Source organism: Nilaparvata lugens, chromosome 1, assembly GCF_014356525.2.
Source record: "Nilaparvata lugens isolate BPH chromosome 1, ASM1435652v1, whole genome shotgun sequence".
Lineage (NCBI taxonomy): Eukaryota > Metazoa > Arthropoda > Insecta > Hemiptera > Delphacidae > Nilaparvata > Nilaparvata lugens.
The window spans coordinates 28,264,127-28,292,054 of record NC_052504.1 but is presented as its reverse complement, the minus strand read 5'-3'; the positions used below and the strand labels follow the sequence as shown (position 1 = coordinate 28,292,054).

At 33.3% G+C, this 27,928-nt stretch overlaps 1 protein-coding gene across 2 annotated transcripts; it reads left to right on the top strand.

The window, feature by feature from the left end:
* Positions 1-210: 210 nt before the first annotated feature.
* LOC111054321 (myotubularin-related protein 14) lies at positions 211-26,835 on the top strand. 2 transcript variants are annotated; one of them, XM_022341326.2, is made up of 11 exons: positions 213-601; positions 1,088-1,144; positions 3,044-3,285; positions 6,026-6,253; positions 7,725-7,947; positions 9,895-10,220; positions 13,775-13,951; positions 16,844-17,029; positions 24,452-24,544; positions 25,392-25,493; positions 26,587-26,835. In XM_022341326.2, the coding sequence occupies exons 1-11, from the start codon at positions 503-505 to the stop codon at positions 26,744-26,746; spliced, it is 1,893 nt and encodes a 630-aa protein (XP_022197018.2). In that variant the 5' UTR covers positions 213-502; the 3' UTR covers positions 26,747-26,835. The 2 variants fall into 2 exon arrangements, with proteins under 2 accessions (XP_022197019.2, XP_022197018.2); XM_022341327.2 differs by lacking the exon at positions 13,775-13,951 and having other exon boundaries at positions 211-601.
* The last annotated feature ends 1,093 nt before the right edge of the window (positions 26,836-27,928 follow it).

Sequence of the window (27,928 nt, the reverse complement as noted above, 5' to 3'; positions counted from 1 at the left end):
GAATCACCCTGTATATTAACATTAAGTGAAATTACACTGATTCATTCACCATTTAATTATTTACTCACCCGGATAAGTTCGTTCGGTGTACTTATCCTTCTACTTTGTGGTGGGAGCAAGAAGTATTGCACCAGTGACGTGGTTTCTGGTTACTGCTCACTTCGCCGAAGCCGTACATGCACCGTAACCACCCATGAACACAATCATTGATTATTATCAAAATCATCATGGCCATGGATATCAAAGGACAACATCATACTGTTTCTGGTGGCAACATGACAACTTTTATGTGCTCTTACAAAATAATTATGATAACAATTTTTGTTTTCTCGTCTCTTTTGTGAAGAAATGCGTCTAAAAGAGTGTTCTTTATTAATGTTTTGTGTTATTTCATGTGTTGAATAAATTTGTTCCAGTAAATCAGTGTCGTGTGTATACTTAAAGGTTATGTGTGCTTCGTATCTAATGTCATTTCATTAATTTATCAAAATATTTTACCATAATGGAGGAAGAAATAGATGGATGCAATGAGAGTGAAATTCAGGATCTTCTTTTGTATTTCTCGAAAAATACTTACAGAGCTAAAGAGTCAGACCACGAGGTAATAATCATAATCGCTATCTAAAATATAACCTAGAAGTAAGTTTAATCTTCCTATTGTATTATTAAGTTGCGTTAAGTTTACCTTGGGATTTGCAGTAAAAACCAATGTAATATTTGTAATCCTTTGTTTTAATAAATATTAATATTGATGAAAACGCTCACATCGCAAACATTGCAGTAGGAAAACTTATATACCAAATTATTAGTTATATGAAAAAACGAAGGAACCAGATAATGTTCAATTAAATACAGGTTATTATAAAAATTTGATATTAATAGCCTACTTGGATCCAGAATTTAATTAATATTTAGTACACTTATCCAGTTCAATGTGAATCCAAAGGAATTGTTTGGCTGTTTCAATTTTTGCGTAGTATGTAGGCTGCCTTTTAAACTTTTAAATTTGGATTAACCTTGCTGTGTTATGACTTGGTTGTACTAATAGGTAGTAATTTCGTATTTTGAAATTTTCCTTTCTTTCCAGAGTCAACGAATATTAGACAAATGTATAGAACTTATGTCTTTGGACTACAATACTGTGGTGAGTAATCAGATAGAATATCAGTAATCAGTAGAATATAGGTATATTATTACCATTGATTGTCTAGATTTTATCATTAAAATAAATTAATATACCCAGTTATAAAATGTTGCTTCATCAATGAGGAGGCCTACTTCAGGCTAATTAGCTTTCAGGTATAATCTAATGACATAATTTAACCATAGGCGCCGACTACTGGCGGCTGGTGGGGCTTCAGCTCTCCCAAAGTAGTGGTAGCTGCCCCCAATCAATCGTCGTTAAGAATATTTTACTTTTTTTGAATTAATAAGTAATAAATATCATTTTTCTCGTAGGGACTTGATTAAGATATAAGAATTATTGTTCCCGTGTCTAGTTTTTTTTTTTAATTTATGAGACAAGTAATCTACACTTTGAAATCTAAGGTTCATCGAGAAACTGTAGAAAAAAACCCTTGGAATTAGTGTCACCGCCATTACCTTAACAACACCTTTGTATCAAGAGTTCAAGCTTTCAAGTTCAGTTGTTTCTAAAACTTTGGTAGACTCTTGAAGCATTCTCTCTTCACTACGTCTCTAGATTCTAGCTGAACCTCTGTAATTTTCCACAAGTTTTATTCCACATCACATGTTTAGCATTTAACCATTTTCTGCAAAAATCAGTATTCCATATCAACATCTGGCAAACTACTGTAGGCTACTTAGTTAAAAAAGTGATGAATAAATTTTTTGTTCGACAAAAAACTTTTGTAACCAATTCACTGAATGATTTTGGTTTGGAAGATTTTTTAACAGATCCTCTCGCGATCAGGTTGAAACAGAAACTGTACCGAACGTATGTGAAAGGCTTCAAAGGTTCCCTGAAATGAATTCTCTCCCGATGAAATGTTAGGGTGTGCGGTGCTTAGTGGTTTCTATACAGTACTGAATTCGAACTGAGATTCACACTTGCCGGAAACCTCTGAAAACACATCGAACCGAACGGAAATGTATAAGTGTGAAACAAGCCTCAGCAGTTAATCAATTTGTATTATGTTTCGAGATTCTGTTTCCTGGTTTATTAATATTGTGAGCAAAACCTGGTTTGAGCGACAGTTGATTCCAAACCAACAAAAACCGATTTAAAATCATTTGACTGAACCCATCTGCATCTCAAAACTAGATAACTAGAAATCTATTTATGGTAAATTCGAGCATATCATTTTTCTTAGGCCCGGTTGCCCAAAAACTGGTAAAATTTTAATCCTTGTAAATTTATTATGAACCAATCAGGAAAGACCATTTCAAAAAGATGGCTTCTCTGATTGGTTCTCGTGGAAATAATGAGGACTAGTAGTTCTGTAAACAGTAGACCTCACGCAGTTTTTTATCCTCAAGTATCTGGCGCTATCTATTCACCGGCTTCTCCAGACATCTGTGTAATGCATGCAATGAACAATCCACTTGTCAACTGATTGGCTATGAATAATTCTATAGTCTGATTAATTCTATCTTCAGAGTAGATATAGTGATATCAGGGTATGGAGGAAATTCCTTTTCCTTTCATATTATCCTTAAAATGCAAAATTTCAAAAAAACTTGTGTTACATCGACGCGCAGTTGAAGAAAAGGAATATTCCTGCCAAATCTCATAGAATTCTATGAACGCGATTGGCCGTAAATGCGTTACATACATACATACAAAATCCGAGTTGAAACATTAAATTTTACCGGCTTTTGTGCAACCGACAGTTGAAATTTTAAAATTTCTGTAAAATATTGTTATGGTGTTGATTAATAATTAATCCTAAATTAACATTTTAAAATATTTTTCACTTCGATTGTCTTTTTTCTGTTTATAATGTTTCTCCCTTTCGTTTCTGATTGTTACAAAATATAAATTTGCTGTTCTGTACTTTATTCACGTTTTCTGCTTGCTCAGTTGGTGAACAACGCGAATGGTGAGCTGAGTGCCCACTATCCAGCGCAAATAGTCATAATGGAGCACGAGCGGGCTCAACAGCCTGGCTCGCCATCACCTGAACTCCGTTCCCAAGACACAATCTACGAGAGTATGTGTGATGTTTCCAAGCTGAAAGAGTTGTTTGGCAAAGCAAAGCCAGCCAGATGTAGGGGTCGATTTCCTGTTCCAGTCATTTACTTCAAAGGAAAATATGTTTGCAGGTACTTCATCATTGATGAATCGATTCTCCTTATCTTCATTAGATTATTGAGAAATGAATTTATGTTTCGATTCTCCTTTCCTTTAATAGTCTATTGGGAAATGCATCATATGGGAGGAATAGATAAACGGAAATAGAACAGATCATCGAATTCCTGAGATACCCACTGAGGAGCTGAGGTGAATCGCGACCCACTAGGCCTAATGGGTTGCCAAGAGATTTTTGATAGGTCGCGGCGTGTGTCTTGAGAATCAAAATTCACTCATTTTTTAAAACTTTTATCTGTAAAATTTGGGAGAAGACAGTGATTTTGGGCTATGCCTGTTGTCTTCTCCCAACCATATTATTTATTATAATTTTGATTCGTGATTGTCAATGAAATAAATAAATAAATTTATGCTTATAATCTTACTTCTAAGTTACTAGTAGTTCTGTAAACAGTAGACCTCACGCAGTATTCTATATCATCCACAAGTACCTGATTGAAACTATAGACCTTATGGAAATACAGCAATAGACTGCCTTCTCCACACATCTGTGTAATCACTTGTCAGCTGATTTATGATGAATAGTTCTTTAGTCTGATTTTTACTCTAATATTGGCGTATGAAGGAGGCTCCTTTTTCCTTTATATGAATGAATGAATGAATGAATGAATAATTGCTTTTATTTTAACATTGTTTCCTAAATAATAGTATACAAGAACATAATTTTAGTTATAACAAGCATTAAACCCTTGGTCAACGACCGTCAGGGTGAGGTTTGACATGAGTAGACTCCATACAGAATTAAACATTCTTGTTTTTCAAATACTTTTCCCTTAGTGTTCATTAACAGTTCACAACGCACTATCCATTGAACTCTGAAATCAAGTAGTGTCTGTATTTCCATGCACCAACACAGTATGCACCTATCTTTAGCCAGTCATCTCCGTTTAGGTAGTTCTTCAGATCTTCCCGTGACAATGCTGCTCTGCCAAAGTGTTGCCATCTGAACTCGACAAGTATGGGACATTTTCCAATGAAATGTGTGACATCCTCCTCCTCCTTCCTATTGCACAATGAGCAGAGTCTGTTCCCGTTGAATGAATACTTATTGAGTCGGATCAATTCATTTCTTGCTTTGAAGAACCACTTGATGAATTGAAAGCTGGAATTTTGAGAAATGTAATCATTCCAGTGATTGAGCTCTCGGCGAATGGTGTACCGCTGGCTTATGGCGACCCGCTGCATCTGTTGATCTCGCAGCTTACTTCCAATTCTGTCAATCGTCTGGTCGATGTTCAAGCTACCTGCTGCTATCTCCTCCCATGGAATGCCAAATAAGTCATCCAGCATTCTCCAGTCATCATACAGAAATTGCCTTCTTCGAAAAATCGACAAAAAAGGCATAGACTTTCTGCCTTTTAACTGCTAGGTGCATTTTAATAATGGCCATCAAACTGAAGATATTGTCCACTGTTGAGTAGTTCTGTCTGAAACCCGCCTGGAACTCGTTCAGGATGTTGTGATGATGGATCCTTTTATATTATATTTTTTCCTTTTATATTTACCTTGAAATGCAAAATTTCCAAAAACCTTGTACATACGTCGACGCGCAATTAAAAAAGGAACATACCTGTCAAATTTCATGAAAATTTATTACCGCATTTCGCCGTAAATGCGCAACATATAAACATTCAAACATTTAAACATTAAGAGAAATGCCAAACCGTCGACTTTAATCTTAGACCTCACTTCTCTCGGTCAATAATAAACTTTGAGTTACTCAAATTATCCGCTTGGATCGCTACTGCATTCAGCTAATATCAGATGGTTTTAGATGGGGTGTTCACAATCCAGAGTTATCAAATAACTTTATCAAATCTGATCATATAATAGTGGAGTAGCATCTATAATAATAGTGATGTAGTTTCCTATATTTCTGGTGAACATCCCCATCAAATCTATTTCAATTCGTTACGGTAAGGGGTTGGGATGTTGTGAGTCACGAAAATGTAGAAACATCTGAAGATTTGCCGCCAAACATAAAAGGTTGGAAACCACTGGAATAGATAGATTTTTTCATCGGATGGATATTCTACCTGAATATCGAGTTTAATCAATACAACATCAAATTGAACGTAGAAAACATCGAATTGGATTCTAAACTATACTCTCATGAAAAATCACATATTCAATTTGTAATATGTATTATTTTCTCCAAATTTCAATAGTCGCTGCCAACGAATAATGTTCGTTTGATTAAAAATCCAATTCATTGTCTCTAAATTTATTCATTTTAGAACTTATTTGTAGGAACATATTATATGTACAAATTCAGAAGTGAAACATCTTAGAGTTACGGCTTAATCCTTTTGTTCCTTTGTATATTCATAATTTTTCGTGAATTACTAAAAAATGGATTATTCAATAATTCCTCTTTTCCAATTGAAAAATCTACTATGTATTATATAATGTAGATATTCTTATATGAATATGAAATTCATGTATATAGAATAAGACCACTCTTATTCCAATCATCTTGTACGTCTAGTCACTTTTCTTACTGAAAAAAGCTAAAAGAATAACAGCTAAAAGTTATATAATTTAAATTCTGAATAAAATTGAATTGAAAAATTAATTTCATTTTTAAGGCGCACATACTAATTATCACCTCAACTCATTTACTTGAATGAATTTTATAATTACAGTTTATAATAATATACTATGTTACTAAAAGTGTTTATGTTTCTTTTCCAGATCAGCTACCTTGTCCGGCGGAATTGAAATCTATGGCAGATCAGGTTTAGATTTTCTGTCAACAACTGAGACCGATTCAGATTCAGTGCAATTGGAAGAAGAGATGTCTGGCAACTGGCAGTTATTCAACAGAGTCCGAAGTCATGACATCCGTCTTCTACAAACTTTAAATATCGGCACTATTGTTGACTTTATGGTGGAAAAGAAAAAGGTCAAATATGGCATCAAGTAAGTTCAGTTGCTTTCACTTTATTGATTCAAATAGCACAAACAAATTTTCCGTTTTTTTAAAATAAGCCATTTCTGCAAGTTTGAATTTTTTCTAATTAAATTCGTATTTCCTTTAAATAAATGCAGTCTTTGGTGATTTATCTTACAAATACAATAAAATGGACTCAACTATTAGTGCTATATCACACTATAACACTATATCACACTATAACACTATATCACACTATAACACTATATCACACTTCTTATCATTTAAAAAATTTAGATCAAATGCGTGGTCACGCTGATAAGCAATCGATAAGATAAGATGCACCAGCTTCTCCCGTTGTAAGGGTGACCATCAGTTTAAAAACTGTTACCTAATGATTCGGAACCCACCTAAAGCTGTGGGTCCACTCATCTCTTATCATCATCATCATCATAATATTATGAGTTTCATTACCCACGCAGAAGCCTGTGGGCATCATGCACAAAAAAATAGTTTGGCATTAATGATTTCGAACTTTATTTATTATAATTATATCACTCAAAACTCCTCCAACGTCGAAGCAATCACCAATTCATGAATTGCACTTCCAAATTGTGGAATTCCAATATGATTTTTGAAATTTATGTTGAATATATGCAGGTCAGATGTATGTATCACCGTGTCAAAATTTTCTATTTTATCACTTTTCAAATTTAAAGTCTACTGTCATCATGTCATCGTTCAATCAAAGATCTGAAAATTAAAAGTAGTGTGTGAAGAAATCACGGAGCGCCTTACAGTAATTATGATGATACCTCTGATATGATATTTTTGACATTTTAGGGAGATTGGCGGATGCCATGTTTCATTTTGTGTACATTAAATTTCCTGATATACAATTTTGAAATTTCGTCACTTGCTAATAATTTTCTGGCTTTGATAAAATTTGTGTGTGATTAAAATAACCAAATTACAATATTTCGAAATTCATGCATTTTTCCGACTATTTCCTTGATATTGATTGAAATATCAATCACAGAATGAACACTATTGCTATGAACACTATGAAAAGAGGAAACTCCACATTGGAAATTGTGATTTCGAATTCGTCTATTCAAGATATTTCTCCGATCGATTATAAGAGTCAACTTCAAGAAAAAGCATTTCATTCCCCATATGCGTGTATTTACCTTCATTGTGACATTGATATCTCAGAAACTGCAGAATAATAAATATGTATCTCCTCCAATGAATTGTTTTGCTGTTCTCATAATATCTTGAATTAATCTACATAACTAAAAAAAAGATTGTTCACAGAAGAAGCTTCTTCTGTAATAATCTTAAAATTAGAATAAATTGAATTGAATAGTCATTACGTTCTTATCATTCAGAAATATTTCTTACTGAGATTAAACATACATATTATTTGAGATTGATCTGAATTTAAATTGCTAATGATTCAAGATTCATATTATAATGTGGTAAAAACTTTTTCCACAGTGTGTCTTCATCAGAGAAAGTAGACAAGGAGAATCGATATGCTGACTTCAAGATTGTCTCTTTGCCATATCCTGGCTGTGAATTTTTCAAGAACTATCGGGACAATGATTACATCGCAAATGGCTTGGTTTTTGACTGGGAGCAGGCATATGCTGATGCAGTTCTAGAGGTGCCTGATGAACCAATCGCCAAACAACTCAAGATTAACTGGGATGATTACAAGGTGAACCCTCAAAAAGCTAGGTTATCAGCATCCGACATAATCAGATAATAATTCATAATAGGATAATCGTATAATCGTTCTTATACTTGTTGATGACCTTACAAAATTATCTTATGCAGTCTTATATCAATATCAGTCGTCATTTAACAAATCTGTTCTTACATCTAAAATAATTACTGCATGTTGGTAATCAATTGAAACCCCACAAGCTCCTACATTACTCTTTGTAATTGTTCCGCTTTGACCGTGAGTATTGTAATAAAATTTATTCAACTCTTTGCCAAATAACAATTGAACTAATAAACATTTCAACTTGTATTTATACAGAAATTGTAGATCTCATTTCATTTTCTACATTAAATTATTGTAAAAGATAAATAATATTCGTTTCTACTATATTTTCTATTAGAAATAATAGATTGAAGTTCAAAGAGTTACTTGGTATTCTTGTTGAGGAGACATGAATGATCAGTCAGAAAAATGTATTTATCTATTCATTCGTTTATTGACAAATTATTATACAGTATTATACTTTACATTACATTATACTTAGTTTGAGATGTTAATTAAAACAGTAACATTTGAATTACGCCCAAAACTGTTGCAATCTCTAAAGCTACATGATCTAAACCTAAAAGAACCTATAAAAGAACAATTTCTAATTTTCTAATCAATAAACATTCAAAAACATGTAATTACATCCAGTTAGTAAGATAGCAATACTACCAGATGGTCGTAGTGAATTATCGATCTCTCAATAAGTATTAATTTGTGAATATTTCACTCTTCAGTGAGCCCCATTCAAGGTAATCACACTGAATCCACAGCAAATGCTTTGAATCTTTGTGCATAACTTCATAGCAACAGTTTATTATCAAAAATTTAAGAGTTATCAAGACATTTTTAAGGATAAAAATTATCGCTATTCATTTTGTGCATTGAATTAATCTGTATTAATTTACTCTAATTTTATTTTGTAGTTTTTTATTAATATTAATTTTTCGCCTCTAAATATAAGTTGTAACTTATTTATTTTTCTTGTATATGAACATTTCTATTGTTCTAGTTTCCACCTCTTGTGCTTTAGCTGTTAATTTCTAGTGTTAATAGAAGAATCGTTATACCAGGTTTAGACACATATCATTGCAAACTTTGTAATTGTTGAATTTTTTGGAGGAATTGAAATAGATTGAATGTACAGATTAGATTAGATGTCTTGAACAATATATGCTAGCGTAGGTTTATACACTAAATCATAATAAATTAACAATATACAATGGTACGGCGAGTCAATTATATTATCTGCAAGATATGTGAGTTTTTGAGTTTGATGCACTGTTATGGATTGATTGAGGATGCTTTATTTATTTGCATTTATACCTGTGCAAGTTTCAAGCTGCTAGACTAGTTCTATTATCACTGTCTTGCTGTTAATCACGGCCGTTTCGCTTTCGATTTGCACGAAAACACTGTATTTACTGTATTATTGAGTTGTGATTTTGGTTGATTTTCTGTCAATTGTTATTAACTGTTATTAACAGTCATCTCCTTGAATCCTGTTATTGGATTAATTTTTATAGTTTCTATTGTGTTCTTTTTATTTGATATTTTCAATCTCCAACTCCATTTTCAATTTGCAGCACTTCTAACTTTTTTATAGTTTTTATTGTTCTCTTATTATTTAATATTTTTAATCTTCAACCCCATTTTCAATTTTCCATTGTGAATGCGGCGCTCCGAGTAGCGAGCGCTTGTTAATGTTGGCTACCGCTGGCCTTGATTGGACATGTAGTGTGGATGGCAAGACCAACGCAGCCAAGCTTACCAGGATGAGCTAACTTACCAGGCTGGACCAGCTTTCTGGGCCAAGTGTAGACTAGGCATAAGATAGGTAGTTGGTACAATGCTATATGGTAGAATACAATTTGAAATAGGATTGTGTTTTAGATGTGGGACCTGAAGGAGATGACTGAGAACTACGTGCGACTGCTGGTCCGCTACATGAGTGAAGGCAGCACTGGGATGCTGGTGCACTGCATCAGTGGCTGGGACCGCACTCCACTGTTCATCTCGCTTCTGCGTCTGTCGCTGTGGGCCGATGGCGTCACCCATCGCTCCCTCTCCACCCGGCAGATCCTCTACCTCACGCTCGCCTACGATTGGATGCTCTTCGGACACGACCTCGTCGACCGCCTCAGCAAGGGAGAGGAAATCCTCTTCTTCTGCTTCTACATGTTGAAAGCCATTTCCGGCGACGAGTTCAGTGTAAATAGGTGAGCAAACAGTAATTGCTCTCCATTATAGTGAGATTCACGTTCAACTGTAGCATTCATGTTATTTATAAGGAATGCTGACAGTAAGTGATTGAATCTCGTTATAGTTATCAAGATAGCTGCTGTTTCAATGGATTAGTTATTTATCACAAGCTATAATCAGCGGTCTCGCTGAGCTCAAACAGGAGAAAACAGGTTCTAAAGTGATATTCACGTTATAAAGTGAGCACCTGATTAACTTTGATATTGCTTTCCTTGACTGTCATTAGACAAAGCATGTAGTTATATCCTTTCCTACCACCGCAGTGTTGCCAATTAGTTTATTGGCAATGAATAAATCTCAATTATGACAATGTACAGAGTGAGCATAAATTATTGAACACATTTTATAGGTGAATAAAAAATAACAAATAGTAGTAGCGCGCCTATTTTTGTGGCAAACTTTGGTGTAGCTTCTATAATTTGTGATGATTTTCATAGAAGCACAGTCGACTCAATGGTGGGAGTGACACAGTAGGCTCAATGGTGGGGGGACACAGTAGGCTCAATGGTGGGGGTGACACAGTAGGCTCAATGGTGGGGGTGACACAGTAGGCTCAATGGTGGGGGTGACACAGTAGGCTCAATGGTGGGTGTGACACTGTAGGCTCAATGATGAGGGTGACAGTCGGCTCAATAGTGGGGGTGACAAAGAGCGTCAGGAGAAAGCTATGTGCGTTCTGTGGTTTCACGAAAGCAGATAATCGGTTATTACCGTTCAAAGACATTTTCGTTCAAATTTGTTCAATAATTCATGCTCACTCTGTATGATTGAATCATGAATCAGCCGAATAAAATATATTTGAGATAGCATTGATCATTTTTCAATATAGTATCAGATCAGTTAAGAATATAGTATTTTCTCTCAACCTTTCTCTGCTTTCAACTCGGGCTGACCAGTTGCTGGTATGGCTTGTAGAAAATTAGCTTTTGGTGATAGTAGTTGTTTACAACAGATGATCAGCATTGTCGATACGCCAACCCATACAGCCATTAGCCGTTTTCACACCGATATCTCGCCGACACGACAGAACAGGACACAATTTACTCTGATTACAGAACCATTATTTTACATACCAGTTCACAGTGCTTTCTTCCACACTGAATAATCTACTATTGTTATCAATATTTTCTATTCTCTGAGTACTTTAAAGCTCAAAGCACACAGGAGGCGCGCCGTGTCGTCATTCTCAAATTATCATTACCATTGACGGAGGCGAGCGTGCTTCCGGTGTGCTCATTCTAACTTACTTAGATGTTTCTTGTTATTTTTTTTTGTATGGAAATATAGGTCCAAGTACAATCAAGAGTGAATTTCCCATTTTTCGACCGAATTTGCCTGGGCGAGCCGAGAAGAATAAGATGAAGTAAGAGAAGATCCAATCATTGAGTCACCTTAATGAGTGTCTGAAATTTTGATCCTTGAGGTGAATGTGTGCCTCTCCACTAGGAAATAGTGGAAATAAGTTCATCTAACGGCTGAGTCTGATAGAACATTATCTCATAAGCCTATATTATTGTGCAAAATCTCAAAATGTGAGGACAATGAAGTTAATATGGGTGGTTAAAGCTAAAAATCGGTCGTTTTTCGAAATTCCAGGAACATTGTTATCAGGTGTACCTGGAAATCTATATGAGATAGAACGGTCCACCTGGTCTCTGGTTGTGGATCAGGAATTTATGCCCCAGAGGGATTTTGAATCATTAATTTTAATAGTTGAAATCGGCAGATATAGTCGATTGAAAGCTGAAACTATTAGGCTGAGCGTACACCGGTTAGTCAAGACAATACTAGTCACGTTTAGTCACAATACTTCACATAGTTGCTTATGAAGACATGTCTAATTGCAATGACTAATCAGTGTGAGCTGCGTCATAAGCAACAATGTGAAGTATTGTGACTGAACTTGTCTGATCATGTCTTGTCTTGACTAACTTGTGTGCGCCCAGCCTTGGGCTGGTCACACACCGATTAGTCAAGACAAGACTAGTCACGTTTAGTCACAATACTTCAAATAGTTTCTTATGGAGTCATGTCTATTTCAATGACTAATCAGTATGTGTTGCGTCATAAGCAGCGATGTGAAGTATTGTGACTAAACGTGACTAGTCTTGTCTTGACTATTCGGTGTGTGACCAGCCTTATTGTTTATGTAAATAGGTTGAAAAAGTGTACTAAGTAGTTTTTTCTATATTAATTATTGAACACTTCAAGTAGGTCTATTAAAATTCTTTATTAGTAAATATGTTGTCTAGAAAAAATTGCTTATCATGATTTAATAATACATTTTTATAATATTTATATTGACTATTATGGTAGTTCTTAATACTTGAAACATAACCTGGCAATTTGGAAACGATGATGCGGAGTTGGAAAATGATCTGCTTATCTAATCTAATAACAGACAAGGATAGCAAACTATATTTGAACTTGAATCTCACTATAGAGATTGTTGTGCTACTACACCAGATCAGCGTTACTTCAAATATCGTTCGATTGGCAATGAACGAGATCAGGAAATGTTGAACAAGCTATTTTTTTAATGTACTCCTTGGTTATAAAAACAAAATTGGACTTCCAAATTCATTTTAATATTCTCTCACTTATTGAAAACACTAATTCTTTTCCTCCTGCATTTGCTTCTCCAATAACTGATAGAACTAATCAATATAATACTTATATAAGTAATTATTGATATTCCATAACAAGCTTAACCTACTGCTTCTTTATTTCATATCTCGTTCCATTCATTAACGGTTGCCACAAATATGAATTTCAGTCATTATTGTCTATTGTCAAAATTTATCATGTCTTATCTATTTTCAGATTGTTTTCACATAAGCTCTTGTTCTAGACGCCTTGTAAATGGGGCCATAAGAATGTGTCATTTGTTATAGTTTAAGAACTTGATGATGAATAAAAATTTCATTTATTGATAAAATCATTAACCAGGTTACTAATAATGAAACTACTTAAAAATGAGAGAAAGTATCACTAAATCAATCTGTTTTAAATATGATTAAACTTTGTTTGGATCCCTACATTTTTGAAAGCACGTATTTTGGAAATTTATGTCAATATATACTTTTTCCAGTCTTGACTGTTTCATATTTTTATTTGTTTCTAATTTTCTCCAGTAATGCTCTATATGTTAGGCAGTATTCTCTGTTGAACTTGATCAGATCCTGAACTTGGAATTTTTCGTTTTATCCTAGAATTACATTCTGCCTGTGCTCTGATAATTCTTTCAGAAAATTATTGAAATTCTTTCATCTTTGTCAAGTTATTTAATTTCTAACAATTCAATTTCTGATCGGGCTCTCTTCACTTCGGCGTCTTCTTGCCATTTCGTCTTCTTATTTATTTTTAGTATCTGGTTGGACGTCAATAGTATTCATGAATTTAATTGATGCATTGATATTCTAAATACTTTCTTCTGATCGGAAATTCTCCTTCTTTGTATGGAAACATTTATCATGCTGAATTCATGTAGAAGATGAATGTTTTATGATAGGAAGGAGAAAAACATGTGCAAACAGCCGCAGCCAGTTATCAGAACGGACTCAGAGTCGCATTTGGAGGGTGTTTTGTTCGAGGCTGGCTCGCAGGGTTCGCTCAATTCGTCATGGAGCTCACTCAGCAGCAAAAGCCAAGAAGCTGCTAACTTCTATTGTACTGATGATACTAATGGGTATGTCATTGACATTTCACTGCAGTCCAGTAATTTATTGAGATTTTCTCGCTGTGTGAAAACCCAGAGTACAAGATAGTTTTTTTTAACATTATTAATTTCTATACAAATCATGGTTCGAAACTTTCAACTAAGACTAATTTGAGCCAGTTTTGGAGAAATAAGAATGGAGGGAAAGGATTAGTGTTGACGATTTTTAGATAAATAGAAGTATGCATTCAATCTTAATAGACTGTAAAATAGTACATGTACATTTTCTTCCCCAAATTGCTGGGAATCTAGAAACAACATAATTTCATATCATTTAGTTGAGTTTGATTTCTTATATGATCGTTGAAGAACTTATTGATTTGATTACCTCATAGATAACAAGAGTATCCAATGAGATAATGATGACAATATTCCATTATTGATCAAAAGTATCCATAATATGATGAAATAGTATCAGCATTCAAATCATCTACATTCCCACAAATAAACAAGAAATCTTTTATAATCTCAATTACTATAATAGAGCTTCTGTAGTGAGGTCCACGTTATAATGGCAGTGTTTGATTAGCAATGGTATTGCTATCCTTGTCTTTCATTCAACAAAGCGGATAGCGCTATCTCTTTCTCGCTTTGTTCTGTTGCCAGATCGTCTTTTAACAATGTAGAATTAATAATTAATTAAAAAAATATTTCACCTTAATTATGTGAATTCATTATGAAATTATTAAAAAATATAATTTATTGCTTAATAAAATATAATTTATTATTTTAAACGAGAATGAATAGTTAATATTACATCAATGAACCTGTATCTGCAACCGTCTATAAAGGCATTGACAAGATAGAGGTTCGGCAACGTTTTTCTCCTATCTTTCTTCACTGCCATTATAACGTGGACCTCACTATATTACAAAAATCAGCTTCTATCACCACAGGTTGAAAGTATTTATCAACATTGTGTTTTTTCTTTTATTGTCCCACTTAAAACACTTTAAAATAGTTATTTATGCAAATAGTGCGCAAAGTGACAGTTTGCTGCACTGAATGAAACGGAATAGCTTCTTGAGTGCAGCAGAGGAACTTTGCGCACATATTTCACATAACATTTTTCCTACAGTTACCATTGAATATGAAAAGTGGGTAATTATGGGTAAAATGATGGCTGAAATCCATCAAATGTTCGTGTGTGTGATGCTGTTATTAATAACAACCTTAATTCATTTAAAAATTGATAATCCAATTGAAGTTGAAAATTCTCAGCCAAAGTTCTCATTTTTATTCATTCAAAAATCAGAAAAAATACAGATAGAACAAAAAATTCACATTCAAAATACACGCCAAGAGTTCATTGGGATAGCTTTTATTTATATGGATATCGAACGGTAATCATTTAACCTCAAAATTCGAATTTTATAATGTGTATTTGCTACTTTTCTCATTGCTTGCAGTTTAAATAATAATTATCAATAGAAAAGAACTATTATTTATTATTAAATGATGAGAATTCGTAAACGATGATTATTTAATTATGATTTAGATGAATATTATTCTTGTTTTGGATTTCTAGATTGGGATTTTATCATAAATGTAGGGTAGCCATTGAAATGATTCTTATCTAAATGTAACCACAGTCATTGTTACCAACTTAATTTTTGTTTTCGTGCACTAATCCTCAATATAACCCAACTATTTTATGTTGCCATGTTGCAAATCTGGAGTGCAGAAAAAAAAAATTCCCGCACTAGAGCGGAAAAGTGATTCTTTGCGTTCTGTAATCAGTGCAGGAATGGCCACTTTTCAAGGTAACTGTAGGAAAAATTATTTCCTAGTGCTTACTGTATTCAATGATATTCATTTATTGATCAACGTTAGTTGGATTAATTTATTGCTCCTCCATCTACTATCTCAAGTTGCATTTTACCCCCTCAAACAGGTGTATTCAACATGAGGTGGACAACTTCACGATAAGAATGTAAGATTTTTCATTGTATTCTAATTTCACGTAAAAGACTCACCTTTATTTGCGATGACTGTTCTCTTGGATAAAAAAGTCCAGCTTTAATCTCTATTGTCAGAATTGATTGATTGCAAAGCATTGATTTTTTTAATACAAACAGTATGAAGTGCATCTCGCTATAGATACTCTAAGGGCCGGTTTCCGAGCTCGGGGTTTAGCTAAGTTCTGGACTTTAAACAGCTGGTGTCAGAAAAATGGCTTTCCAAAACAGGTCGTAGTCGTAGTACACGTTTAAATTGAATTTCAAAAAACTAGAAAATTGAACACAAAATAAAATAAAAATAAAGAGAAAATAGTGTAAAGTTTCAGCTATTTTGAATTATTTAGGAATGTTTAATTTCGTCAAGGAAAAACGTTTCTAATTAAGACTACGACCACGCCCCGTTTCGGAAAGCTAATTTTCTGACTGCAGCTGTTTAAAGTGTGGAACTTAGCCAAATCCCGAGCTCGGAAACCGGCCCTTAATATGTTTTATGTTGATAAGTTAGTTCCTAGAAGCACAATCATGAATCTTTTATTTTTATGTTTTATTTATTAGGAATATAGTACATGAAAATATTACAACTCTTGGGGCCGTTTGCACTGTCAAAACTTGAACGGAATTCAATCAGTTGGTTGCTTAAACTCGAAATAAACCGCATTATAACGAACAAGACCTGATATGGATTTGATCCGGTTTAAAATGAAATTTAGTTTGAACTGTCACTGTGCAAACGGCACTAAGAGGTTTTACAGCTCAAAGCCAAATAATCAAATCTCATTTGCCTCGAAAGTATGATATTTGTTAGCCTGTGTTGCAGTCTGTAGAAACTGTAGACTTGAACTATAAACTTGCATAGCCTTTGAGCCTGTGTAGTTGAGTGAGTTTGGCTTGTTTGTGACAGCAACGCCGTCCACGTGGTAGCAAGCCAGTCGTCCAGTGAGCAGCAGAGACCAGTCGCCGACGACGAGGCCGACAACGGCAACAACCATTGCAACCATTCCAAAGCCCACACTAGTCCTGTGGCCGTGCCTTCTAGGTCCATGGTTAGACATCGTAATGAATCCACCGGATCCCTCAATGTCGGAAGGTATGTTACCATAAGAGTCTTATTGACAGGGAATTTATAGAGTTGGCACGTTGTATGCGGCACGTACACACTGAGCTTTGTTTTCTCTATTGTTTAATTGAAGTAAATATGAAATACAGTTGAAATAAAACAAAAATATCTAGTACAGTACCCTTTTTCATTATTCCATGATTAAATGCCTTTAAAAATTTCGAAATGCCATCACAATATTCCATTTCGAACTCTTCTTCTCTGCAGTACATATTCCTGCCATTTCCAGAACGCATTAAAACAAATGCCAATACGTCACAATAATGACCACATGGCCCTCTACAGAAGAATCGCGATTAGCTGATATCGGGATTGTATTAATTTACCAATGCTTTTCATTGTTCAGTTGGTAGAAATGTTCATCAAGCTGGCACGTAAAAACAAACAAGTTTATTTCTACATGCTGCTGGTAATCTCATGCCAATGTAGCGGCAAGTACCTCCCATTTTGAGGGGCTTATTGATAGGGAATGTAAAGCTGGCACGTAACATGTGGCATGTACCTTCAAACTGAGGGCCGGTTACACAAAAGCCCGTTAAATTTTAACCGTGATTAATAAAAGCATAAAAGCATAGTTTATAATATTTATTTATTAATACACAGAACACAATTCTTTCAATTGATTGGGGAAGGACCAACAGGCACAGCCCAAAACTGTTTCTTCCCCGAAGTTTGATGTACACACTATAAATACGGTAGTCAAAAAAGTAGGTTATGTTCCATACACTTTTGAATTACAATTTTCAGTCCAGAAAACTTTGAATTTAGATTTTTCACAAACCAAATTTAATAACAAAATAACATTCACTAATCACTTGAAACTGTAAAATAATGATTAGCTTTGAAAATGTTGATATAGGTACTCTAATTTAAAATAAAAAATAATGGATCTTGAATAAAATCATACCGCTTGTCATGTCAACAAATCAGATAAGGTTGATCAAGTCTGTTCATCTATTCAATTGCCAGATAATACCAACGATCTATATATACTTACTGGATAGCGAACTGCATGCTGAAAGAACCGGTCCGGCTGGGCTGAGCTCTCTCCCCACCACAAAGAGGCAAGAAAGGCACAGCGCTGGAAGGCTACCCTTGCTTTTCTATTGCACTATCAAACCCTTCTTGACAAAAATTCGCTTTATATTCTCAATAATCTTACTTATTGATAAAAAGGAAACTTTGTAGACACACAAAGCATGTAAAAACAGAATATGTAATATTCTGAATTAATATATTTATTTATTAAGCAATAATTAAACACATCATATCATATTTTGTGTTTGCAGTACATATATCTAGCATGTAATCTACAATTCAATTTAAATAATGAAATTATTAATGAAATAAATAATATAATCATACTGGTCAATGAAATTTTAATAATTTCACAATTAATATAAAGTTTATTCTATCTAGTTCAATGTACCTGATCAGTTTTAAGTTATTAGTGAGTGTTATTTTGTAATTCAATTTGGTTTGTGAACAATCTAAATTAGAATTTTTCTGTTTTCAAATTTTTGGACTGAAAATTGGACCTGAATTCAAGTGTGTGGAACATAACCTACTTTTTGGACTATTTATAGTGTATAAATAAAAATTTTAGAAGAAATTTTTGGGCTGTTCCTGTTAGTCCTTCCCCAATCATTTAAAATAATTGTGTTCTGTTTGTCAATAAATAAATAACTAGCGAACCTCGGTACCCCGATATTATTGTTATATAAGAGCAATTAAATGCTATAAAAGTGTTATAGAAGTCTACGGTATCAAACTTAGACTGATTTAGGGCCGGTTTCCGAGCTCGGGATTTAGTTAAGTTCTAGACTTTAACTGGCTTTAAACTCTGGAGTCAGAAAATTGGCTTTCCGAGTCAGAGCGTTAACGTAGTTGAGGACTTAAATAGACTCTGGAGTTTAGAGATCATTGTTAAACCCTGGAGTTAATAATTTCGCTTTCTGAGTGAAGGGCTTATAAGTCCAGGACTTGAATTAGATTCTCGCCTCTTTCCAAGTCCAGAACTTATAGATCCCGAGCTCGGAAACCGGCCCTAAGTGTGGCTAGGAGGCAGTTAATTTATATGTGCAGCAAGTTCATAAATGTATTCCTATATAATCTGGAAAATAAAATTAGTAATTATTAAACAATCTATGACTGGATAATGGACAATTATTTCTTTTCAATAGCCAAAATAAACTATTTACAGAATATACTCGGTGTAGAAAAAATAATAGTAGAATAGGAAGAATGAATAGTAATAATAATATGAAATGTAGTAATATTGAATGAATAGTTAGAATAATGGTATTTCAATCTACATAAAAGAATAAATATATTCAACTTACTGATAAAATGAGATATCACTTCCTTTCTTAAATCTGTTGGTGCAATTATATGCAGAACATGTAGCAACCATCCTGTAAGGTGCTCGACCTTTGAAGCTTTATTGAAAGTTATTAATAGTTCATAGGCCTCTGGCTGGCAGTAGGCTACTCATGTGCCTCTTTGTGGAGGGGATGACTGAAAAGACGCCGGACCGTTTCTCGGCTGGCAAAGCCTACTCTGTTCGCTATCCAGTTAGTATAATTATATAGAGCGTTGGATAATACTAATCATGAGAGCAGCTTCTCTTTGGCTCAGATACAGAGTAACGACCAGCAACGGTCACAGTTATCACATAGTTATTCAAAAGTATTCTTTGAGTATCGACCTGCTGACAAGATTCAACTCGCGCATCATAAAATGGATATGTTTAGTTCTAGGAAATAAACCACATGTTTATGTTTTGTTCTAAAGATGGCGAATAAATCTAAAGTATTAAATGTGAAAGGGTTAGGGGTTAGGTTTTATGTAGGTTATATTTAATAATGTTTCATAAGGGTAGATTAGGTTTTTTCTTTGAAATTGCAATATGCTGGAACGGATTAGGGGTTAGGGGACCAAGAGTTATGTGTATTAATGTTTTAAATGTGAGAGGGCAGGTTAGGGGTTAGGTTTTTGATTTGAAAATGCAATATGCTGGAAGGGATTAGCGGTTTCTACCAAGAGTTATGTTTATTAATGTTTTAAATGTGGAAGGGTAGGTTAGGGGGTTAGGCTTTTGCTTTGAAATGGGAATATGCTGATTTAATTATAGTGTTTTTTTTTAGCATCACTTAAATTCAACAACCATTATATTTTATGAATTATATTATTCAAAAGTACTCTTTCTTTTATTGAATAAAATAATAATATATTGATTATGATATGGAATTCAATGATAAATCACCATTGGATAATAATAATATTATCATCAAAATAGAATGACGATTGGCTCCAGTCTCAGTGCTCGGTAACCATCATCACAAAGAACGTTACATTCAAAGAACTGACTGAATGGAACAGGGAAAAACCGTTACTAGCGCATGCGCAATATGGTGCTGACTGAGACGAGAGTTATTTGTCTCATGAGATCCGCTGATTGCAAAAGTTCAACAGCTGAACATAATTCTGTCTCTCTCCCATACAGGCACTCGCATCTTCTGTTATCAACAGACGAAATTATCATGTTTTTTTCAAGGATGAATATTTATCATCATTTTCATGTTCTTCAGCGAGTTTTCCCAGGAATGAGACCTAGTGCAATCAAATTTTTATATCATAAACCTACTATGTTCCAAATTTCGTGAAAATCGTTAGAGCCAGATCCGTTGGACAAATATATAACCAAATATATAAATATATACAGAAATTGCTCGATTAATGTAATGGGATGGGTATTTAATGCTACAATATCGGGGCACCAAGGGCTCGCTATTTTTATTTATTGATAAACAGAACACAATTCTTTGAAATGATTGTGTTTATATTTTACAGCTGGCTTTACATCAGCTTATGAATTTCGGGGATGAGATATTTTGATTTTCCACAGACCAAGTGCATCTTACCACTACCTCCGTAAACAAAGCCGTAGTGCATTCGTGTGACGTCAGCACAGGAAGGGCTCCTACACCAATAAAAATTCGTTAATTTCAGATGATCTATATCAGCTAGTGTTTTTATTGGAAGAGAAGCCCTACCAGTGCTGACGTCACACGAATGCACTACGGCTTTGTTAACGGAGGTAGTGATCTTACTCACTTTTTTATTATCCACAGACGATAAAAGTCTCAGCTATTTTTCCAAGGATGAATTATCATTTTAATGTCGTTCAGCAAGTTTTCCCAGGGATGAGACCTAGTGCAATCGAAGTTTTATATCATAAACCTACTATGCTCCAAATCTCGTGAAAATGGTTAGAGCCGTTTTCGAGATCTGTTGGGCATAAATAACCATAAATAAAATATAACATATTGGGGCACCGAGCTCTGCTCTGGAGTACAAAAACATATAAAATGCATCTCTTTTCTGTATAGGGCTACTTGTAATATAAATATAAAGAAAATAAAAATCTTAGTACCCTTTTTGAATTATTTTAAACAACATGTTTCAACATTGATGCCATTTTCAAGTGATATGAAGTAAGTAAATAAATACTGCTGGAAGATTCTTATTTTTGATCATATGTTAGTGTATTCATATTTCATGAACTAGGACTGTAAATTTTGGATTTGAATTTGCATTATTCCATAAAAAAATGGGGTTATTGGTGTCTAATTGGATTCCGTTTTCTACTTTTATTACCATAATTTAGTATTTTCATGTTGGAATTTATATCTGTAAAATTATGGCTTGAATCTATAAAGTGCTCAGCAAATGCCGACTTTTGTGTATAATTTTTAGATTTTAGTGCTTGGATATGTTCTCAAAACCTGATATGGAAATTTCTACCCATTTGTCCGATATAGAATTCGTCCCAATCACTACATTTTTGAGTTCATAGATTCCATATTTTTTAAACTTATCTCGCTGTACATTTAAATTTGATTTCTTTTTTATCAGTTCAAATGTATTATTTTTTGTCCTATAACCTAGAATTAATTTATCTTTTGTAAAGGTCTTTCTTATAGCTCTATATTGTGTTATATGGAACACAAATATATTCTTTTTTTCCTACATTTCCTTGATTATTTTGAGTTCTATTCTGTATTACTTTTTCTTTTTGTTTGTAAATCATTCTATCAATAGTTTTGGTATTATGTCCGTTTGTTACTGCCATATATTTTATTATTTTCTTTTCTTTTCTGTAATTATCTTTTGACATGGGAATATTTATTAGCCTGTATATCAATGAATTGGAATTTGAAATTTTTTGTTGCCATGGATGATTTGAATCTTTAGGAATTATACAATCTGTATGTGTAGGTTTTCTATAAATGCTAAAAACATGTTTGTTATCTTTCATACTAATCGTTAAATCAAGAGAATTTATTTCATGTTCTTGAGCTTTCATCGTAAATTTTACAGAAGTTGATATTGAATTTAAATATAATTCAAAATCTAATTTAAATAATTTAAGTGTTTTATCTTCATTATTATACATACATAAATTATATCATCAACATATCTGTGCCAATAAATAATATTTTTCGTTAGAGGATTATTATCATTCATTATTTAAAATTTTTCCAAATTGTTCATGTATATGTTAGCAAGATAACTTGATAAAGGAGAGCCCATTGTCAATCCTCTTCCTTTTGTTTGTAATTTTTCTCATTGAATTTGAAATAATTTTGATCTACACATACTGTTGTCAATGCTATTAGATCTTCTATTTCATCATTATTTATATTGTTATCTATCAAATTTTGTTTCAGAATTCTAATTGTTTCATCTGTTGGAATACTAGTGTACATGTTGGTTTCATTTATTATGAAAGAAGAAATTATAATATAGTTATAGTTCATACAGAAAGGTTCTATCTAATCACAGTGGATTGAGATTATTTCCCAGAGGAATGCAAAAATTTCTCTCACAAAAGCATGTTAAATTTTAATCCAAATCAGAGAAGACCATTTCAAAAAGATAGCTTATCAGATTGTTTCTAATGGAATTAATCAGGATTAAAATTTAACCGGCTCTTGTACAACTGGCACTGATTGAATGATTACACAAAAGTTCTACAGCTGAGTCATAATTTTGTCTCAGTTCCACACACATGCACTCGTTCACTCACAGCATTTCCAGTTGTTCTTTCAAGGATGTATTTATCCTTTTAATGTCCTTCAGCAAGTTATCCCAGGGTTGAGACCTAGTGCAATCGAATTTTTATATCATAAACCTACTTTCTTCCAAATTTCGTGAGAATCGTTACAGCCGTTTTCGAGATCCGGTCACATACAGATATATAAACATATAAACAGAAATTGCTCGTTTAATAGTATAGAATAACCAAATATGAAAATATATACAGAAATTGCTCGTTCAAGGCTGTTTGGTACACTTTTTTATTATTTAAATTGGATAATATTTTTTCAATATAATTGTTAAGATCATTATAAGAGTGCGAAAAAGCGGCAACTGAAAAATTTAAGTGGTCCAATTTTAAGCTACCAATAAGCGAGTTATGGGTTGTTGATGTGCTAACTTTCCAGATTCCGTTTTCTTTCCAGATCATAAACGGTTTCGACTATATTATTAGAACTTCTCTTGAAAATTAAAAAAAATGTATCTTTCCAAACTGAAACATTTTATTCCCCATATTGTTCTTAAATAATAAGTAACATTTTTTGTAAATTCGATAACTTCTTTATTTTGACATTGATCGCGAAAAAAAGCATATTAGAACAAAGCCATGCAATGGTATACTGAATGTATTAAAAAAAAACTCCAATGGAAAATTCAAAACCGTTTATGATCTGAAAAGAAAACGGAGTTTAGCACTTCAACAACCCATAACTCGCTTATTAGACCACTTAAAAATTTCAGTTGCCACTTTTTCTCACTCTTGTAATGATCTTAAAAATTATATTGAAAAAGATTATCCAATTTAATTAAAAATAAAAAGTAGTACCGAACAGCCTTAATATAATAGGATTGGCATGTTGTGAACATTTTTTTTACTAAAGTACATGGACGTTCTCTTGAAAACTTTCGATTGCATTGTCGTTGACAATACACTAGTACAATTTTCAATTCTTTGTGGAAAAATAAATAGACGAGTTTCTTAGTTGTTATCATTGAATTTACAACAGCTTTATTACATTCTTGTGACACGAACCGTTGACAATCAATTACTCATAAGTTGAATTAATTTAGAATTTGATATAATATGTTTAGATTTATATATAATATGTATGCTAAGAACTTTGTGTGGTTCTTAAGTTTCTTCGGTTGTATAAATACAATTCTCATGTTATAAGTTGTAACTAAAATATTTATTGCTTAAATCTACCAATAATAGTTGAGTAAAGTGCTCTTGAGTAATCTTATTATTATTGTTTTTTAATGACCCATTCGCATTATGTTTGTTTGAAGCTGGCAATTCATTACCGGCTCCGGCAGCCTTAGAGGATCGTCGTCTTCCAGCTCAAATGTTACAACCCGATATAGTGACACCACATTTCATGAGTAAGCTGTTTTCTCTATTCTTGCATAGTTTTTATCAATCATATATATTTTTTTACAGATTGACACAGGGAAACAGGAAACTTTGAAATGTCAAGTCCACGATAAAATGCATAACACTAGTCTATTACCAATGAAATTGTATGTATTGATAGTACAATATTTATGTCCCTACAATCAGCATTTCCAAAAGTACCTCTTTACTCTTTAGATGACTCTCATAAATATGAGCTCTCATTCTACCTCCTTATTCATCTTTACTAGATTGATTGTACAACTGAAATTTCAAATATATAGACTGAAAATTTCCTTGTTTCCCTGGAAATAGGTTATTTGGATTTTCATTCATAAATTTTAATACTTTTTCACGTTTGAGCAATTAAATATTCCTTCCAAATCGAACTCACAACTTTTTTCACAACTCTCACCTTTAGGCACATTCGATTGTAAGAAACCTGGCAATTCCCCTCCAAATTTACCTTTTCAACTGCAATAACAGCGATGAAATTTTTGGTTATGCGCTATATCTTCGATTTTATCTTAAAAACTAGAAGAGTTCAAGTTCTTTCATAGATAAATATGTAATGCGCAATTTTTTTTTGTCATTTTTCTCTTCTTCGAATTTCCTCTACTATCTCTTATCATATTGTTATAAACAATTTGACAATTTTCCTATTAAGTTCCATTGTAATTGTAGGAGGCCCGCCTCTATAAACTATATTAATTTGAGAAAGTGAAAATGGATACATGCAAAGTATGACAATAAAATGACAATGATTTTCTCATTCTAAGATACTGATGAACTTGTTATAATTTTTCTTAATGAAATTGAATGAATTAATATTTTTAGGGATGAACCAGCTAGATTGGCTGGTGACACACCCACTGGTCCCACACCATTAGAAGATGACTGCTTCATATACAGCAATGGAACACTTGACGCTGTGCCTTTGTAAGTAGAATCAATACCATTTTCTGCCTAGGTCACACTCTTGCCGAGTCGCTAGCCAAATGGCCAATACAAGCGTCTTGCCATTCACACTGAAATGTGACTAGAAGACGAGTGCCCCATCAAGATCAGTGGCAGGGAGCGACTACCTACTTTTATCTACTTACCTTGGTAGGGAGTCACTCGCCTTTGCTCGTCTCCTGTCCACAAGAACTGAAAATAGGCCTATAACCATCCTCGATAAATGAAGAATCTTTATGCAAAATTTCAAGTTAATCAGTTCAGTAGTTCAGACGTGATGATGCGTCTATTGTCAATCGTGTCAGTTAATTGTGTAGAGTATTTCCTATCCCGTACATGAATGTATAAGCCAATTATTTTATTTATATTTTTTCAATTTAATATGACTGCAATCTATTACTATGGTTGATGAACATTTCAATTTGTAGCTTAAATTAATAGGAAGTATCACTCTAAAGGGATTCATCACTCCTTCGCAGCTTCAATTGAGCAATGGCCATGAACTGATACTTTTAGTATCACTTTTCATAAAATACACTTTCTCATTATGACTCTGCTATCACATTTATACAAGGTTCGTAGGCTAGAGTTTTCAATGAGATGTGGAGCACACTTCACACATCTTGGTTCTCTGTTGCAATATTTTTGTGTGTCCAAAACCTTGACATTTTTTACATTGGGACACTAATTTAGATGAACCAGTGACTCCATCGCCATTCGCATCCCATTTATGTTCCATTTTATATACTTCTTCAGTGCTAAAAGATAGAATATATATATAAAGTGGCACCTTGGTCTTGGTTTTAATTTATTTACAGCATTCAGTTTCTTGAACTGTGCTTTCTGATTGGCAAGTGCTATGCAGTTTTTGACCATCACGCTTATTGATTGGTCTTGTTTGTTTGTTCTCTAGTTATAATACATTGCTAATATAATAATAAATATCAATGTGAATCATTTCTAGTATAATTATTATGAATTCAGACAAAAACAGCTCAACCAATAATTGAAATATTGTGCTAGGTATCTCACTAATTTGAAAAAATATATATATTTCTCGCTAATGTGTTTTCAGACGGAGCGAGAGATTGAGAAAAGTGCGGGAGCTCTTCCTCTACTGTTTTTGCTCAACCATAGGATTAAGAACAAAGGACGGCTCTGAGAAAAGCTTAACTAGCCAAGCGTTGAATAGTATAGTTGAGCAATGTAACAAATATGTGTACAATAAATATTAGGAATGACTGATTGAATTCTATCAATTATTATTCTATCAACAATTTGACATGTATGTACAAAATATTTATAAAGACATGCAACAAATCATCGCCAGTGTATTTTTTCAATTTATCCCTCATCTTTGGCACAAGGTTTTAGCTGCAGTAGGCTAAGTTTACTATATTACCATTTTGGCCCAAATTGCTCATTGATATTTTCATAATTTACAATTTATTATTATTATTACTATTACGCCCCTTTATGAATAGATTTAGATGCAAGTTCACAGCATTATCAAAATATAGATGTGAGTATTGTTTAGGAGTAATCTGTAATGGGACACTTGGAAACCACTGTACATAGAATACATATAAATGTACTAGGTACATTGTTGGAAACTGAATGTCCAGTTCTGACTGGACTGTATCAAACATGTTTAGTTCAGTCTATTTTGGATCTGCTTTATTAAATTATGTACATACGTCATCTCCAACAAACGGCCTGGATAAATCCAGCTATATCAGGAGTTGCCTTGGATATAAATTATTCATTAAGGGTGTGCAAAGGCTAAAAATAAACTTTCTTCTCGTGATATTTTCCAAAGTTATTCGATTTGTATATCATCAAGCTATCAAAATGAAAAAGTTTTCTCAGGAAAACATTCTTTTTCCGATCATTACCTTTTGAGATATGAGCGCCTGAAGTTTGAAATTTTGGGTCAGAACATTTCAAATTCGGTAAGATATAAATCCATGAGATTTAGAAGATGGATTCTTCATGGTATTGTTGATCTACTAAAACAAAAATTTTATGAAAATATCAATTTTTGAAAAAGTTATTCAATTTACCAAAAATAACTCAACAAAAGAATGTTTTCCTGAGAAAACTTTTTCATTTTGATAGCTTAATGATATACAAAACGAAAAACTTTGAAAAATATCACGAGTAGAAAGTTTATTTTTAGCCTTTGCACACCCTTAATATAAAATTATTCAAAATATAATCATAGGTTATTCGAAAAATAAGACATATTTCTACATAGCGTGATAAAAATATTTATTCCAAATTAAACATTGCACAAATTTATCCTTAACACACAGCCACACATGGACAAATCTATTGTCTGTAAATATTTATAATCAACATTTAAAATTCAGTAACTTGTCCAATGAATCAGATTTAAATGAGTATTTGAAATGTTT